General features: G+C 45.1%; 1 protein-coding gene across 5 annotated transcripts in view; it reads right to left on the bottom strand.

The window, feature by feature from the left end:
• Window positions 1-18,086, bottom strand: part of NEGR1 (neuronal growth regulator 1) — an 839,131-nt gene that overhangs the window by 408,130 nt on the left and 412,915 nt on the right. For 3 of the 5 annotated variants that reach the window (XM_073593743.1, XM_073593747.1, XM_073593745.1), the window contains exon 3: window positions 9,267-9,398. In XM_073593743.1, the coding sequence (XP_073449844.1) occupies window positions 9,267-9,398 (132 nt within the window). The remainder of the gene's footprint in view (window positions 1-9,266; window positions 9,399-18,086) is intronic. The other 2 variants (XM_073593744.1, XM_073593746.1) reach the window with 1 other exon arrangement.

Raw genomic sequence — 18,086 nt, 5'->3', positions numbered from 1 at the left:
CCGGGCCCGGTACAACAGGGCTGGTTGTACTGCCTTACTGGCAGCTCTGCTGTCCACCTTCAGGCGATCCCTGAAAACTCATTTTTTGACAGAGGCCTGTCCCATCTCTAATAAACTGAACTTTTATTTTCTCCATCAGCTCATCCCCAGCAATTAGTACCTTTTGTATTACTTGACCCTTCCTTTTAGATTGTAAGCTCTAATGAGCAGGGCCCTCTGCTCTTTCTTGTATGGAATTGAATTGTAATTGTACTCTTTCTCCCAATTTTTTTCCCCTTCCCTCAGCCAGGGCATTGAAAATGGGTTGTGGATGGGTATTGACAATATGACAATAACCCAAAACACATGGCCAAGGCAACAAAGGAGTGGCTCAAGAAGAAGCACATTAAGGTCATGGAGTGGCCTAGCCAGTCTCCAAACCTTAATCCCATAGAAAATATGTGGACAAAGCTGAAGGTTTGCGTTACCAAACGTCAGCCTCGAAACCTTAATGACCTGGGGAGGATCTGCAAAGAGCAGTGGGACAAAATCCCTCCTGATATGTGTGCAAACCTGGTGGCCAACTACAAGAAACGTCTGACCTCTGTGATTGCCAACAAGGGTTTTGCCACCAAGTACTAAGTCATGTTTTGCGAAGGGGTCAAATACTTATTTCACTCAATAAAATGCAAATCAATTTATAACTTTTTTGAAATGTGTTTTTATGGATTTTGTTGTTGTTATTTTGTCTCTTGCTGCTCAAATAAACCTACCCTTAAAATTATAGACCGATCATTTCTTTGTCAGTGGGCAAACGTACAAAATCAACAGGGGATCAAATACTTTTTTCCCCTCACTGTATATACATACATATATATACTTTTATGATCCCTTGCAGTGCATTAACGCACATGCATTAGCGCCCGTTATGTCATGTGATAACTTGCATTGCACTAAGGCAGCCTATTTAATATGCATTAGATGCCAACACATCACAACAGACCCAAAAATTCATGATTCATTTTTAGCAATATAGCGCATCATAAGGTATGGTATGTGCATTTTGGTGTGCTGCAGTGCATCATGCGTTCACCTCTACCATAGAGTACGCTGACGGTCCATTCACTTCGGGTGAAGTGGGACTTCATTGGGTGGCTATTCCAGACAGTTCCACTGCAAGACAAGGCCAGTTTGCATGCGCTGGAAAAAGTACGGCTTTCCATAAATTTTTTTCAGCCAAGAGCAACGCCTTCCACTGCCTCGCACTGCACTGCGGTCATGGGAACTTAAATGGAATGTCATTGTGTGGCATTTCAATAAAGTTTATTTAAAAAGAAAAAGTAACTGGGGGAAGTGCCTCAATCGGCACATTGGTACCGCTTTCATTCTGCTGCACAAAAACGCAGTCGCTGGCGTGAACCGGCCCTGACGTGCCATTTCCTATGGATGGCACCACAACACACCACATACAGAGCCAGAGCATCGCAGAAACATGTACATCTTACCACGCATTACTGGAACGCCCAAGTGTTAATACGCTCTTAACCACTTACCGCAACCCGCCATAGCTGTATGTCGGTATTCTGACATAGAATACTAGGGTTATGGCAGCAAATAGCTGCCATAACCCCGGTATTTCAGATAAAAGTGGTCTCTGCGGCGGATTCGCACACAAAATCACTTTTACCAGCAGTGGGAGAGGTGCCCACCCCCCTCCCGCCCTGCTTCGTCATCTCTTTCGTCAGACAATCCTTTCCCCTCAGAGGCTGTGGGTCGAGTGAGGAAAAGATGACCCCCATTCGACTCAATGACGTTGGATGACGGAAGCGACATCAAATGTCAAAGAGAAATTCTTTTTATTGAAAAAAAAAAAAAAAGACTTTTTTTTTTTTTTTTTTTTTTTTTTTTTATTGCATTTAAGTTTAAATGTGAGATCTGAGATATTTTTGACCCCAGATTTCACATTAAAGAGGTCCTGTCATGCTTTTTTTTCTATTACAAGGGATGTTTACATTCCTTGTAATAGGAATACAAGTGATCCAAAAATGGGATAGTGTAAAAATAAAAAATAAAAAGTAAAATAAATAAGAAAAAAATTAAAAGCGCCCTGTCCCGCCGTGCTCGCGTGCAGAAGCAAACGCATACGTAAGTCGCGCCCGCATATGTAAACGGTGTTCAAACCACACATGTGAGGCATCGCCGCGATCGTTAGAGCGAGAGCAATAATTCTAGTAAAAGACCTCCTCTGTAACTTACAACTGGTAACCTGTAGAAATTTTTAAACGTTTCCTATGGAGATTTTTAAGGGTCAAAGTTTGTCGCCATTCCACGAGAGGGCTCAATTTTGAAGCGTGACATGTTGGGTATCACTTTACTCAGCGTAACATTATCTTTCACATTATTAAAAAAATGGGCTAACTTTACTTTTTTCTTATTTTTTTATTTAAAAAAGTTTTTTTTTTCCCAAAAATTTAATACGGTGTGACAAGGTATTGCAACGACCGCCATTTTATTCTCTAGGCTGTCTGAAAAAAAAAATTTATTTATATATATATATATATATATATATATATATATATATATATATATAATATGTATATATATAATATGTTTGGAGTTCTACATAATTTTCAAGCAAAAAAAAAAAAAAAGATTTTAACTTGTAAACAACAAGTTTGAAAAATAGGCCTGGTCCTTAACCCCCTCCTTAGCACTTAAGATTCCACGTTCCCCTCCTGCTTGTCTCTGGATGACAATTACCCTTTAATAACCCCAAAACCTTTGAATGTATTTTGCAAACTTATTTCCAAATCTACTTTAAACATAATGACATTCATATTTAACTTCTTAAGGAAATTACAGTAAAGATATTTTTTTGAAAGTTGCTCAGCTAAGTCTTTTCAAAAGAGCTTTCTCCTCCTTTGAGATGTTAAAGTCAGGTCTGCGTCTAGAATCTATAATACAATCACAAAGAGTTATTAAACCATTTGTACTGTAGTGCTATAATCTCTACCTCCAGCAAAATGAACGTTCTTTTTTTTTTTCCCATTCTGTAAAATAACAAGTCAGAAGTGTGCAAATTATGGGTTTTGTACATTGCTCAGAATGGGCAGGTTTAACATTTACGTCTGAAAAGTTCATTTATAAACAACGCAGTCACAAATAATTGCCAGAAGTGGAAAAAAAATGATATTAAAGTTGGTTTAAGTGCTTTGAAGTCTAGAATTAAAAGTTAAAGATCAACTCCTAACAGAAAAAAAACTTTAATTCTAATATATTCCTCAATAGCTAGTAAAGATACTAACCCCACTTTTTGAGCACCAAATGTCTTTTCAAACCTAAATATTCTCTTGTAAAAGGAACAGTCATATCATCACTTTGATGAACATTTCCAGTGCAAAGAGCAGAGCTGTAGGTCTGGCCTGGCTGATGACATCACAAAGGGCGGGGCCACCTGGTGACGTCACTGGGTGACCCCCCGCCCCTTAGGTTTTTAAAGTGATTGTAAAGGTTTTTTGTTTTTTTTTAAATAACAAACATGTTATACTTACCTGCTCTGTGCAAGGGTTTTGCACAGAGCGGCCCCGATCCTCCTTTTCGGTTGTCCCCCAGCAATGCTCCTGGCTCCTCCTCTTCATCGGGGGCCCCCACGGAGAGCCGATTTCCATGGGGGCACAAGTGCGAGCGCGCTCCTGAGTCCTGCTGCTGCGTCCATTGACACAGACTGCAGGACTCGAAAAACCATGTGACTTTAGAACTCCTTTAACCACTTCCCGCCTGCCATATAACAGAATGATGTGTGCAAAGTGGTTGCGTTATCCTGACTGGACATCATATGACATCCAGCAGGATAAGCCACGATCGTGTGCCCGGTGGTGTAGTGTGTCACTCTGACACACCGTAACTCCGATCATGGTAAAGAGCCTATGGCGGAGGCTCTTTACCATGTGATCATCTGTGGCCAATCACAGCTAATCACAGCGTGTAACCAGGAAGTGCAGGTAAACGGTTTGCGCTGACAGGGAGAGCCGATCAGCGGCTCTCCTGTCAGAGAGGGGGTCTGCGCTGATAATCAGCACACTGATTATCAGCTCAGCCCCCATCAGAGGTGCCCACCACATCTGCCAATCACTGCCCATCAGCTGCCAGTCAGTGCCCACCAAAGTGCCGATCAGTGCCCATCAGTAACGCCTGTCAGTGCCTTTCACAGATGCCAATCAGTTCCCATCAGTAATGACTGTCAGTACCTCATCATCAGTGCTGCCCATCAGTGCCATCTATTAGTGCCCATCTGAGACACCTGTCAGTGCCCATCAGTGCTGCCTGTCAGTGCCCATCAGTGCTGCCTATTAGTGCCCATCAGTGCCGCCTATCAGTGTCCATTAGTGCTGCATATCAGTGCCACCTATCGGTGCACATCATTGCTGCATATCAGTGCCACCTATCAGTGCCCATCAATTCTACATATTAGTGCCTCCTCATCAGTGCCCATCAGTGCCACCTTCTCAGTGGCAACTCATCAGTGCCCATCAGTGCAGCCTCACCAGTGCCAGGAGAAAACCAAATTTATAACAGAAACGAAGAAAAATGTTTTTTCTTAAAATTTCGCTCTTTTTTTAGTTTATCAAAAAATAAAAACCTCAGAGGTGATCAAATACCACCAAAACAAAGCTCTATTTGTGGGAAGGAAATGATAAAAATGTAATTTGGGTACAGTGTTGTATGACTGCGCAATTGTTATTCAAAGTGTGACAGCGCTGAAAGCTGAAAATTGTCTGTGAAGGAGAAAACCAAAAAAAATGAGAAAATTGTCCTGGGCAGGAAGGGGGGGAAGTGCCCGGTATTTAAGTGGTTAAGAATTGGAAGACAATGGAGCTGGCAGGCAGCGGAAGTGGACAGTTTTTTTTTTTTTTCTTTCTTCTGATTGGCAGTGGCGGCGGGCGGCGTGATTGACGATGGATCTACATTGTGGGACATTGTTTTTTTTTTTTGTTATTTAAATTACGGACTGCTTACTGTCATTTTTTACACAACACCTTGTTTTGGTGAATAGGTAGAGGTACTATGCACCCCATACTCATTCACATAGGGAGGGGGGAGCCAGGATCTGGGTGCCCTTTTGTTAAAGGGGGCTTCCAGATTCCGATAAGCCCCCCACCCACAGACCCCCCCACAACCACTGGCCAGGGTTGTAGAGAAGAGGCCCTTGTCCCCCATCAACATGGGGACAAGGTGCTTTGGGGGGGGAGAGCCCCCCTGGCCTAAAGCACCCCCCATGTTGAGGACATGTGACTGGTATGGTTTGAAGGAAGGGGGCACTTGCTCATCCCCTCCCTTCTATCACATAGTTCGTAGACGTGCAAACCAATCAATATACACTTATTGGGATTTTATTTACCAAAAATATGTAGCAGAATACATATTGATAAAGACATTTTTATTTATTACATTTTTTATTGGGTGTGTTTTTTTTTTTTTCAAAATGGTCTCTCTTTTTTTGTTTATAGCGCAAAAAATAAAAACCGCAGAGGTGATCAAATACCACCAAAAGAAAGCTCTATTTGTGGGAAAGTACATCAATTTTATTTGGGTACAGCGTCACACGACCGTGCAATTGTCAGTTAAAGTAACGCAGTGCCGTATCGCAAAAAATGACCTAGTCAGGAAGGGTGTAAAACCTTCCGGGGCTGACGTGGTTAAACTGTGTCTGACAAACTCATGTCCAAACCTAAAGTGTCAGAAAGGCTGAGGTGTCTGTTAGAGGACAAGTATCGCTTGGCAGCTCCTATGGGGGTAGCGCTACAGTTGTATCGTGTAATGAGTGGAGTTCAGAAGGAGGAACCTTTAAGAAAAGAGGGCCATTTCTTAGCAACAGAGAAGCACTTGGCACCACAGGTGGCAAGAAAGGTAGGTATGTAAACTCTTCTTTTAAAGATAGACCTTTTTCTTGGAAACATTAGTACAGTCACTTTACTAGGAAATAGCACAAGGCTCATAATGGTCCCCTGTGGCTCTGGCATCACTGGTCCCTACTTAAGAGCAATGTCCTTAAATGGTGACGTCTCCTTTTGGGTCTTGCAAGACTCTGTGGCTTCCCGGCTAAGAGCTTTTGATGTTACGGCACCATAGCACCAATTGTGGACCAAAGTATAGCAATCATGGACAATAGAAGATTCACACATGAACTAATACTTCATTGCCCACTATTCTTTACATTGTTGCCAAAGAATTGTGAAGATCTCTTTTGGGTAGTCTGCAATATTTAGACACAATTATTAATTGACAAGGGATTTAAATTCTAGATTGGAGGTTCAGGTATCTGCTAAATATGGCCACATTCCCAAGATACATAGAATAACATAGTTCCCCCTCTTACCAATGGGACTTTAAAGGCCCAAGAGAGTGACAATGATTTGTATTCAAATTCTAAATTTAATTTTACCAAATTGGTTTACAAAAAGTAGAAAAACCTATATAATTTATCAAAAAATACAATACATAGTAAAAAAAGGACACATATTACCACACCATATGTTCACATTACAATTATTCAGTATTAATGAAAAAATTGCATTAACACACTGATGCGTTTCGGAGCAGCTTGACTCCTTCCTCAGGGAAAGTCTGTTGCAATCAATACAGGTGCAGTCTACAAGATGAGAATCATGTTAAATCATTCATCAATCTATATACAGTATCTCACAAAAGTGAGTACACCCCTCACATTTTTGTAAATATTTTATTCTATCTTTTTATGTGACAACACTGAAGAAATGACACTTTGCTACAATGTAAAGTAGTGAGTGTACAGCTTGTATAACAGTGTAAATTTGTTGTCCCCTCAAAATAACTCAACACACATCCATTAATGTCTAAACAGCTGGCAATAAAAGTGAGTACACCCCTAAGTGAAAATGTCCAAATTGGGCCCAAAGTTTCAATATTTTGTGTGGCCACCATTATTTTCCAGCACTGCCTTAACCCTCTTGGGCATGGAGTTCACCAGAGCTTCACAGGTTGCCACTGGAGTCCTCTTCCACTCCTCCATGACGACATCACGGAGCTGGTGGATGTTAGAGACCTTGCGCTCCTCCGCCTTCCATTTGAGGATGCCCCACAGATGTTCAATAGGTTTAGGTCTGGAGACATGCTTGGCCAGTCCATCACCTTTACTCTCAGCTTCTTTAGCAAGGCAGTGGTCATCTTGGAGGTGTGTTTGGGGTCGTTATGTTGAAATACTGCCCTGCGGCCCATCTCTGAAGGGAGGGGATCATGCTCTGCTTCAGTATGTCACAGTACATGTTGGCATTCATGGTTCTCTCAATGAACTGTAGCTCCCCAGTGCCGGCAGCACTCATACAGCCCCAAACCATGACACTCCCACCACCATGCTTGACTGTAAGCAAGACACACTTGTCTTTGTACTCCTCACCTGGTTGCCACCACACACGCTTGACACCATCTGAACCAAATAAGTATATCTTGGTCTCATCAGACCACAGAACATGGTTACAGTAATTGATGTCCTTAGTCTGCTTGTCTTCAGCAAACTGTTTGGGGGCTGAAGACAAACTCTGGATATGACACTGAGCGCATGCACTCTACTTCTTTGGTCGACCACGGCGAGGCCTGTTCTGAGTGGAACCTGTCCTGTTAAACTGCTATATGGTCTTGGCCACCGTGCTGCAGCTCAGTTTCAGGGTCATGGAAATCCTCTTATAGCCTAGGCCATCTTTATGTAGAGCGACAATTCCTTTTTTGAGATTCTCAGAGAGTTCTTTTGCCATGAGGTGCCATGTTGAACTTCCAGTGACCAGTATGAGAGAGTGAGAGCGATAACACCAAATTTAACACACCTGCTCCCCATTCACACCTGAGACCTTGTAACACTAACTAACACTAACACTGATGCCACGGTCGGACATTGATTGGACATTCCGACAACAAAATCCATGGATTTTTTTTCGACGGATGTTGGCACAAACTTGTCTTGCATACACACAGTCACACAAAGTTGTCGGAAAATCCGATCGTTCTGAACGCGGTGATGTAAAACACGTACGTCTGGACTATAAACGGGGCAGTAGCCAATAGCTTTCATCTCTTAATTTATTCTGAGCATGCGTGGCACTTTGTGCGTCGGATTTGTGTACACATGATCGGAATTTCCGACAACGGATTTTGTTGTCGGAAAATTTTATAGCAAGCTCTCAAACTTTGTGTGTCGGAAATTCCGATGGAAAATGTGTGATGGAGCCCACACACGGTCGGAATTTCCGACAACAAGGTCCTATCACACATTTTCCGTACAGGGCATAACACTAAAACATGACGCCAGGGAGGGAAAATGATTAATTGGGCCCAATTTGGACATTTTCACTTAGGGGGTGTACTCACTTTTGTTGCCAGCGGTTTAGACATTAATGGCTGTGTGTTGAACTATTTTGAGGGGACAGAAAATTTACACTGTTATACAAGCTGTACACTCACTACTTTACATTGTAGCAAAGTGTAATTTCTTCAGTGTTGTCACATGAAAAGATAGAATAAAATATTTACAAAAATGTGAGGGGTGTACTGACTTTTAAAGATACTGTATGTGGGGGTCATGGAATTAAGGACACTGAGTATTGTCTACTAACCTCGCTCGTTGCTGTAGAAGCCACCGATGTATATAATTTAATTAATGTTTTTAACATGATTCTCATCTTGTAGACTGCACCTATATTAATTGCAAAAGATTTTCCCTGAGGAAGGAGTCACGCTGCTCCGAAACGCGTTGGATGTGTTAATGCAATTTTTTCACTAATACTGAATAATTGTAATGTAAACATATGGTGTGGTAATATGTGTCCTTTTTTACTATGTATTGAAATTTTTGATAAATTATATATGTTTTTCTACTTTTTGTAAACCAATTTGGTAAAATTAAACTTAGAATTTTAATACAAATCATTGTCACTCTCTTAGGACTTTAAAGTCCCATTGTTAAGAGGGGGAAACTACGTCTTTCTAAATTCTATATATTATCAGTTTCCATGTGGTCATGGAAAATAGTGCAAGGCAACGGGAGATCTGTTGAACATCTGATCATTGAATTTAGGCTGGGTTCACTTCACGCTGCAACTGTCTCTGAAATGTATTCCATACCAGGCTGCCTAGTGTAAGATTCTGATGGGTAGAGTTTGACCCACACATAAGAGGGGCCATCGTATTATTGATGCTACACAAATCTCAGCCATAAGTTTAAAAACAAAAAAATAGATGTAAAAAAAATGTTTCCGTACCCTTACCTGATGGGGAGATATGTCTCCATGATATTGATGGGTCTGGTTTTCCAGATGCCAAACACGTAAGCGATACATTTGTTCCTTCGTTGACAATCATACTGGGGGAGATGTCGTAGATCTTTGGAGAGACTGCAATACAATAAAAGAAAAAACATTATTACATGATGCCATCAAGAAAATAGTAAAGTAGATGTAAATGCGGACTGACATTTAGCATACCAAAGCACCGTGCATCAAAAAAAACATTGCCATTTTTTAAAAGGAAACATTTCAAATCCCCTTGTTTCCAACCTTTGTTTCATCTCAGTGCTGCTGATCTCTACTAGCCTTTTAACAGCCACTTCCTTTCTACATTCACTCCAGAGATAGCTACATGGAATTTTTACAGAATGGATTTCAAGATGGTGACAGCGTCTGCTTAAAGTTGACCTTTAGTCATTTTTTCATCTTTCCATCTATTAAATCTTCTGCCCTTGTTGTTTGAACTTTGGATAGTAAAACATTTTTTTCTGCCTGTAAATACCAAATACAGCCCACTTCCTGTTTCTTGTCTGGTCATTAGCCTAGGCCAGTGATGGTGAATAGGGATGAGCCGAACACCCCCCGGTTCGGTTCGCACCAGAACCCGCGAACGGACCGAAAGTTCGCACGAACGTTAGAACCCCATTGACGTCTATGGGACTCGAACGTTCGAAATCAAAAGTGCTCATTTTAAAGGCTAATTTGCATGGTATTGTCCTAAAAAGGGTTTGGGGACCCGGGTCCTACCCCAGGGGACATGTATCAATGCAAAAAAAACTTTTAAAAACGGCCGTTTTTTCGGGAGCAGTGATTTTAATGATGCTTAAAGTAAAAAAAAAAAAAAAGTGAAATATTCCTTTAAATATCGTACCTGGGGGGTGTCTATAGTATGCCTGTAAAGTGACGCGTGTTTCCCATGTTTAGAACAGTCCCTGCACCAAATGTCATTTTTAAAGGAAAAAATCTCATTTAAAACTGCTTGCGGGTTTAATGTCATGTCGGGTCATGGCAATATGGATGAAAATCAGTGAGACAAACGGCATGGGTACCCCCCAGTCCATTACCAGGCCCTTTGGGTCTTGTATGGATATTAAGGGGAACCCCGCACCCAAATTAAAATAAGGAAAGGTGTGGGGCCACCAGGCCCTATATACTCTGAACAGCAGTATACAGGCGGTGCAAACAAGACAGGGACTGTAGGTTTGTTGTTAAGTAGAATCTGTTTGTAATTTTGAACATTTTTAACGTGTTTAGCTCCAGCCAAAAAATCTTTTCTAAGCTTTTTGGAAAACATAGGGAAGGGTTATCACCCCTGTGACATTTGTTTTGCTGTCTTTCCTCCTCTTCAGAAGATTTCACCTCACTTTTTTGTCCCAATGAAAAATGTTTTTTGAAAATTTGGGTTTTTTTGTGGAACAAGGATTGGAAAGCATCAGTGGAAAGGAGAAATTGTTTTCCCATATTAACTCTTACAGGAAAGAATTTCCCTTCCTAGGGGTAGATTTCATCTCACTTCCTGTTGTCTCCTTCCGTTTGCAAGTAGGAGTCGTTTGTAAGTTAGATGTTTGAAAGTAGGGTCCTGCCCTATATACTCAGCAGAAATTTGGGCCTTAGGTGTTGCTGTGGCCACAACACTGTAAGCCCTCACAGGGCCCTGCTGTGAAATATTAGATCAAGAATTGTAATTACATGCCCCTGTTGAACAGGAGCTGAAAAATTAGGCCTTAGGCACTGGTGCTGGTGCCACAACACTGCAACCCCTCACAGACACTCTAGTTGGAACGCAGGAACGAGCCCTGCTGCAAAGTATTGCATCAAAAATTGTAATTACACGCCCCTGTTAGACAGGGGCAGAAAAATTGGGCCTTAGGCACTGGTGCTGGTGCCACAACACTGCAACCCCTCACAGACACTCTAGTTGGAACGCAGGAACGAGCCCTGCTGCAAAGTATTGCATCAAAAATTGTAATTACACGCCCCTGTTAGACAGGGGCAGAAAAATTGGGCCTTAGGCACTGGTGCTGGTGCCACAACACTGCAACCCCTCACAGACACTCTAGTTGGAATGCAGGAACGAGCCCTGCTGCAAAGTATTACATCAAAAATTGTAATTACACGCCCCTGTTAAACAGGGGCTGAAAAATTGTGCCTTAGGCACTGGTGGTGGCGCCCAGAACCAAAAATGTTCTTACAAGCTATCAGCGTGATGATTGAGGAGGAAGAGGATAATTACTCAGGGATAGTCACTCAGCATCAGCATAGGCAGTCTTTGAAGGGATCTGAGATTTCAAAAAAAATTATTCGGTTACATCAGCATCAGGTGCTTGGTAGCTGGTGGTGATCCAAGACTCATTCATTTTTATGAAGGTCAGCCGATCGACCGAGTCGGTGGACAGACGCACCCTGTGATCGGTTACCACGCCTCCAGCAGCACTGAATGTGCGTTCCGAAAGAACGCTGGATGCAGGACAGGCCAGTAGCTCAATTGCATACTGTGCAAGCTCTGGCCAGTGATCCATCCTCAAGACCCAGTAACCCAGAGGATTTTCGGTGGGAAAGGTGTCCAAGTCTGATCTTGCCCCTAGGTATTCCTGCACCATGTAAAACAGACGCTGGCGATGGTTGCTGGAACCGATCATACCTTGGGGCTGCGGACCAAAAAATTGTCTGAACGCATCGGTCAGACGGCCACCTTCTCCACCGCTCCTTCTTTGACTGACCGAAGCCTCAGCAACACGTTGTCCAGAAACAGGAGTTTGTAACCTCCCAGTCTCTGGGAACGCGTTGCACAGACCTTTCTGCAAGGCCTCCCGAAGATGTTTCATCCTCTGCTCCCTCTGCGATGGCAAGATAAGGTCCGCAACCTTACCCTTGTAACGTGGATCAAGGAGGGTTGCCAGCCAGTATTGGTCCTTCTCCTTGATACCACGAATACGAGGATCCTTACGCAGGCTTTGCAGGATCAGGGAGGCCATGCAGCGTAGGTTTGCTGAGGCATTCGGTCCGGAGTCCTCTGGGTCACTAAGAACGACATGGTCCGCAGCCACCTCCTCCCAGCCACGTACAAGTCCATGTGTTTCTTGGGACTGATCCCTTAAAGACTGCTGCTGATGCTGAGTGCCAGGCTCCACCTCCATACTGACACAATCTTCCTCCTCCTCCTCTTCCTCCTCGTCCTCTTCCTGTGTGATCGGCGGGCACGCAGGAACACTGTCTGGATAAAGGGGGCCTTGAGAGCTAAGGAAGTCCTCCTCTTCCTGCCTCTGTTCTGCCTCAAGTGCCCTGTCCATTATTCCACGCAGCATGTGCTCCAACAGGTGGACAAGGGGGACAGTGTCACTGATGCATGCACTGTCACTGCTCACCATCCTCGTGGCCTCCTCGAATGGTGACAGGACAGTGCATGCATCCCTGATCATGGCCCACTGGCGTGGGGAAAAAAAACCAAGCTCCCCTGACCCTGTCCTGGTGCCATAGTCGCACAGGTACTCATTGATGGCCCTCTGCTGCGTGTGCAGCCGCTGCAGCATGGCCAACGTTGAGTTCCACCTGGTGGGCATGTCACAGATTAGGCGGTTCTTGGGCAGGTTAAACTCCTTTTGGAGGTCTGTCAGCCGAGCACTGGCATTATATGACCGGCGGAAATGCACACAGACTTTCCTGGCCTGCCTCAGGACATCCTGTAAGCCCGGGTACCTGCCCAAGAACCGCTGCACCACCAAGTTAAGGACGTGAGCCAAACAGGGCACATGGGTCATTTGTCCCTGTCGGAGGGCAGAGAGGAGGTTGGTGCCATTGTCGCAAACCACCATTCCTGCCTTAAGTTGGCGTGGCGTCAACCACCTCTGAACCTGCCCCTGCAGAGCTGACAAAACCTCTGCCCCAGTGTGGCTCCTGTCCCCCAAGCACACCAGCTCAAGCACCGCATGGCATCTTTTGGCCTGCGTACTTGCGTAGCCCCTTGAACGCCTACAGAGCACCGCTGGTTCCGAGGAAGAGGCCATGGAGGAAGAAGAAGAGGAGGGGGTGGAGGAGAGAGGTGTGTCACAATCAGCATTTTGGAGGCGTGGTGGCGGAACAACCTCCAACACTACTGCACCTTGTCCTGCATCCTTCCCAGCTGCCAGCAGAGTCACCCAATGCGCCGTGAAACTTAGGTAACGTCCCTGTCCATGCCTGCTGGACCATGAGTCAGCGGTAATATGCACCTTACCGCTGACCGCCCTGTCCAGCGAGGCATGGACATTGCCTTCCACATGCCGGTAGAGAGCCGGAATCGCCTTCCGTGAGAAAAAGTGGCGTTTGGGTACCTGCCACTGAGGAACCGCACATTCCACAAACTCACGGAAGGGGGCAGAGTCTACCAACTGAAAAGGCAGCAGTTGAAGTGCTAGCAATTTTGCCAAGCTAGCATTCAACCGCTGGGCATGTGGATGGCTGGGAGCAAACTTCTTTCGGCGGTGCAGCAGCTGGGGCAGGGAAATTTGCCTGGTACAATCTGACGTCGGTGTACCAAAAGCAGATTGCCCACAAGTACTTGGCTGTGACACACCTAATTCTACACCTTCATTCCTCTCACTGCAGGTCTCAGAGAGGACTGAAGGTCTAGTGGGGTTGGAAATCTCAGCTGATGAGGAGCAAGGAGAGATCCTCTTTGTTCTTTGGTGTGGGTCTTTTAGATACGCTTGCCAACGAACTGCATGGCAGGTCAACATATGTCTGGTCAAGCATGTGGTACCCAAGCGGGAGATGTTTTGGCCACACGAGATACGCTTGAGACATATGTTGCAAATAGCAGCGGTGCGATCTGATGCACTCGTCTCAAAAAAGGCCCACACCAAAGAACTTTTTGAATAACGCGCAGAGACTGCAGCGCCCTGCACATGTGGAGCTTTGGGGTGTGATGCAGTCAATGTGCTGCCCTTAGGCTGGCCCCTGGAGGGCATCCTGCCTCGTTGGTGATGTGCCGCCGCCTCCTCCTCCTCCTCCTCCTCCTCCTCTCTCCTATCAGGCACCCACGTTGAGTCAGTGACCTCATCATCCCCTCCCTCCTCATCACTGGAGCAAACCTGGCAGTATGCTGCAGCAGGGGGAGCATGACTGCCAGATTGCTGTCCTTCTTGGGCACCCCCTCTGTCCGTGCTCATGTTACTGCCTTCATCGAGCTCAGTATCGTCATCAGAGCCTTCCAAACGCTGGGCATCCTCCTGGAGCATGTACCCAACACTGTGGTCAAACAGTTCGAGGGAATCCTCATGAGGACATGGTGGAGCTAGGGAAGGAGTCACTGATGACATTGAGCTGAGGGAAGAGGCCGCTGCTTTGCCAGACAAAGCACCCTGGGCATGGGTGAGAGAGGATGAGGAGGATGAGGACGGCTTGGTCATCCACTCGACCAAGTCTTCCGCATGTTGCGGCTCAACACGGCCAGCTGCCGAAAAAAAGGCCAAGCGTGTCCCATGGCCACGTGCTGATGAGGATGCACCGTCTCCACGACCAGCACTAGACACAGAGCCTGCTTGCCCTCTCTTATTGGCTTGTGACTGTCTGCCTCTCCTTCTTGGCCTTCCAGACATACTAATGGCCTGTAGCTGCACTAAGCTGGGATAGAACACCTGTAATTTTCTTCAAGTAGCTTTATATACTGTAACCAGACAAGCCTGCCTGTCAGTAGGAAGATAACAGGAACGGATCTAGCTGAACACTGTAAGCAGGACGCACTGTACTAAATGTAAATAGTCTAGCTGCCTGACCGTGGTACTAATAGGATCAAATAGAACACCTGTAATTTTCTTCAGGTAGCTTTATATACTGTAACCAGACAAGCCTGCCTGTCAGTAGGAAGATAACAGGAACGGATCTAGCTGTACACTGTGAGCAGGACGCACTGTACTAAACGTAAATAGTCTAGCTGCCTGACCGTGGTACTAATAGGATCAAATAGAACACCTGTAATTTTCTTCAGGTAGCTTTATATACTGTAACCAGACAAGCCTGCCTGTCAGTAGGAAGATAACAGGAACGGATCTAGCTGAACACTGTGAGCAGGACGCACTGTACTAAATGTAAATAGTCTAGCTGCCTGACCGTGGTACTAATAGGATCAAATAGAACACCTGTAATTTTCTTCAGGTAGCTTTATATACTGTAACCAGACAAGCCTGCCTGTCAGTAGGAAGATAACAGGAACGGATCTAGCTGAACACTGTGAGCAGGACGCACTGTACTAAATGTAAATAGTCTAGCTGCCTGACCGTGGTACTAATAGGATCAAATAGAACACCTGTAATTTTCTTCAGGTAGCTTTATATACTGTAACCAGACAAGCCTGCCTGTCAGTAGGAAGATAACAGGAACGGATCTAGCTGAACACTGTGAGCAGGACGCACTGTACTAAATGTAAATAGTCTAGCTGCCTGACCGTGGTACTAATAGGATCAAATAGAACACCTGTAATTTTCTTCAGGTAGCTTTATATACTGTAACCAGACAAGCCTGCCTGTCAGTAGGAATTTAACAGGAACGGATCTAGCTGAACACTGTGAGCAGGACGCACTGCACTAAATGTAAATAGTCTAGAAGATAACAGGAACGGATCTAGCTGAACACTGTGAGCAGGACGCACTGCACTAAATGTAAATAGTCTAGAAGATAACAGGAACGGATCTAGCTGAACACTGTGAGCAGGACGCACTGCACTAAATGTAAATAGCAGGAACGGATCTAGCTGAACACTGTGAGCAGGACGCACTGCATTAAATGTAAATAGTCTAGATAGAAGATAACAGGAACGGATCTAGCTAAACTGAATACAGTGTATATATATATATGCAACACCTGGGATGCATATATATACACAATACACTGTAAGTGCAGCTAACTGACTGACTGTTCTGCCTAATCTATCTAACTCAAATCAAATGACACTGTCTCTCTCTCTCTCTCTATCTCTCAGCACACCGGAACACACACTACACAGGGCCGCCGTGCAGGCGGCCTTATATAGTGTGGGGTGTGTACTAAATCCCCTGAGCCATAATTGGCCAAAGCCACCCTGGCTTTGGCCAATTACAGCTCTCTCTACCGACGGCGCTGTGATTGGCCAAGCATGCGGGTCATAGTGCATGCTTGGCCAATCATCAGCCAGCAATGCACTGCGATGCCGCAGTGAATTATGGGCCGTGACGCGCCACACGAATTTAGCGCGAACGGCCCATAACGTTCGCAATTCGGCGAACGATCGAACAGCCGATGTTCGAGTCGAACATGGGTTCGACTCGAACACGAAGCTCATCCCTAATGGTGAACCTTGGCACCCCAGAGGTTTTGGAACTACATTTCCCATGATTCTCAACTACACTGCAGAGTGCATGAGCATCATGGGAAATGTAGTTCCAAAACATCTGGAGTGCCAAGGTTCACCATCACTGGCCTAGGCTTATGATATCATGCACAGCTCTCTCCATAGGTGTGCGCAGCCTAATGCATTAGGGTGTGCACCCTTAAGCTCAAACACACATGCATGTGTATGTATCTACATATATATGACTCCGGCACATTGATCTCCCTGCTGGCACAGTGAAAGAGAAAAGGATAAACACTTCTCTTATGGCAGAGCCGGTAAGAGGGAGATCTTTCCCATGTTCCTGTTGCTACACAGAACGATAACACTAATGCGCATGGGGGGATTAGGGTGTGCCTGGGCACACCCGGCACACCCTGTGTGCATGCCTATGTCTCTCTCTCTCTCTCACTCTTGTGAGAGTTTGCCAGGAAGGGAGGGGGGGTGAGTCATAAGAGGGCCAATAAGAGCTGCAGAGCTGGAGGTGTGTCTGTGTAAATCCAGGAAGTGAACAGGCAGCCTCAGCTGCCCACAGTTAAAATGATTGCAGCCAGACTCAGTGGAGGGAGATTTCTGCAGCATATTTGGCAAGAACAGAATCACAGTCTATATAAAATAATATGCAAAGTGGTTGGAGGGAAGCTTCAGAATGGCAAAGAGGTTTTTATTACAAATTATGCGAGCAGACTGCAGTTCCTTTTTAAAGCAACTTTGTTGCTTAAAAGCTCCTCTGCTAATGAAGACACTTAAAGTAATTGTAAACCCTTATTTTTTAAAATTAAAATAAAAAAGAGGTTTATACTTACCTGCTTTGTGCAAGGGTATTGCGCAGAGCGGCCACTTACCGCCTCCTCTGGGGTCCCCCGCCAGCGCTCTCAGCTCCTCCTCTTCTGTGTGCCGCTTGCTATCGGAGCACACGTGCAGGCTTGCTCTTGAGATGGGCTGTGTGTGTCCATAGATACACTCAGCGCGTCTTGACCCTACCTCTGCTTCCTCCTCATATGATTTGACTGACAGCAGGAGCCAATGACTCCCACCATCTCAGCAAAGCCTGTGAGAATGAGGAGACTGGAGAGAAGACATGCAGCCGGGATAGTGCCGGACCAATAAAGGACTCAGGTACGTGTTAGGGAGGGGGAAAAGTAGTACAGTGGAACCTCGGATTACAAGCATAATCCGTTCCAGGAGAATGCTCGTAATCCAAAGTACTCGCATATCAAAGCGAGTTTTCCCATTGAAGTCAATGGAAACGAAAATAATTAGTTCCGCATTGACTTCAATGGGATGCAATACCGCATGCGGCCAGAGGCGGGGGGGCGCCGGAGAGTCTCGGAAACAGCCGAAAAGGCCCGAGGACACTTCGGCTGACCTCGGCAAACCTCGGAGAGAGTTCCTACCCGAGATTTGCCAAAGTCAGATGTGCTGTCCTCGGGCCTTTCCGTGCATTTCCAAAT

The sequence above is a fragment of the Aquarana catesbeiana genome, linkage group LG07 (assembly GCF_042186555.1).
Source record: "Aquarana catesbeiana isolate 2022-GZ linkage group LG07, ASM4218655v1, whole genome shotgun sequence".
NCBI classification, from domain to species: domain Eukaryota; kingdom Metazoa; phylum Chordata; class Amphibia; order Anura; family Ranidae; genus Aquarana; species Aquarana catesbeiana.
This window is presented reverse-complemented; position numbering and strand designations above follow the sequence as displayed.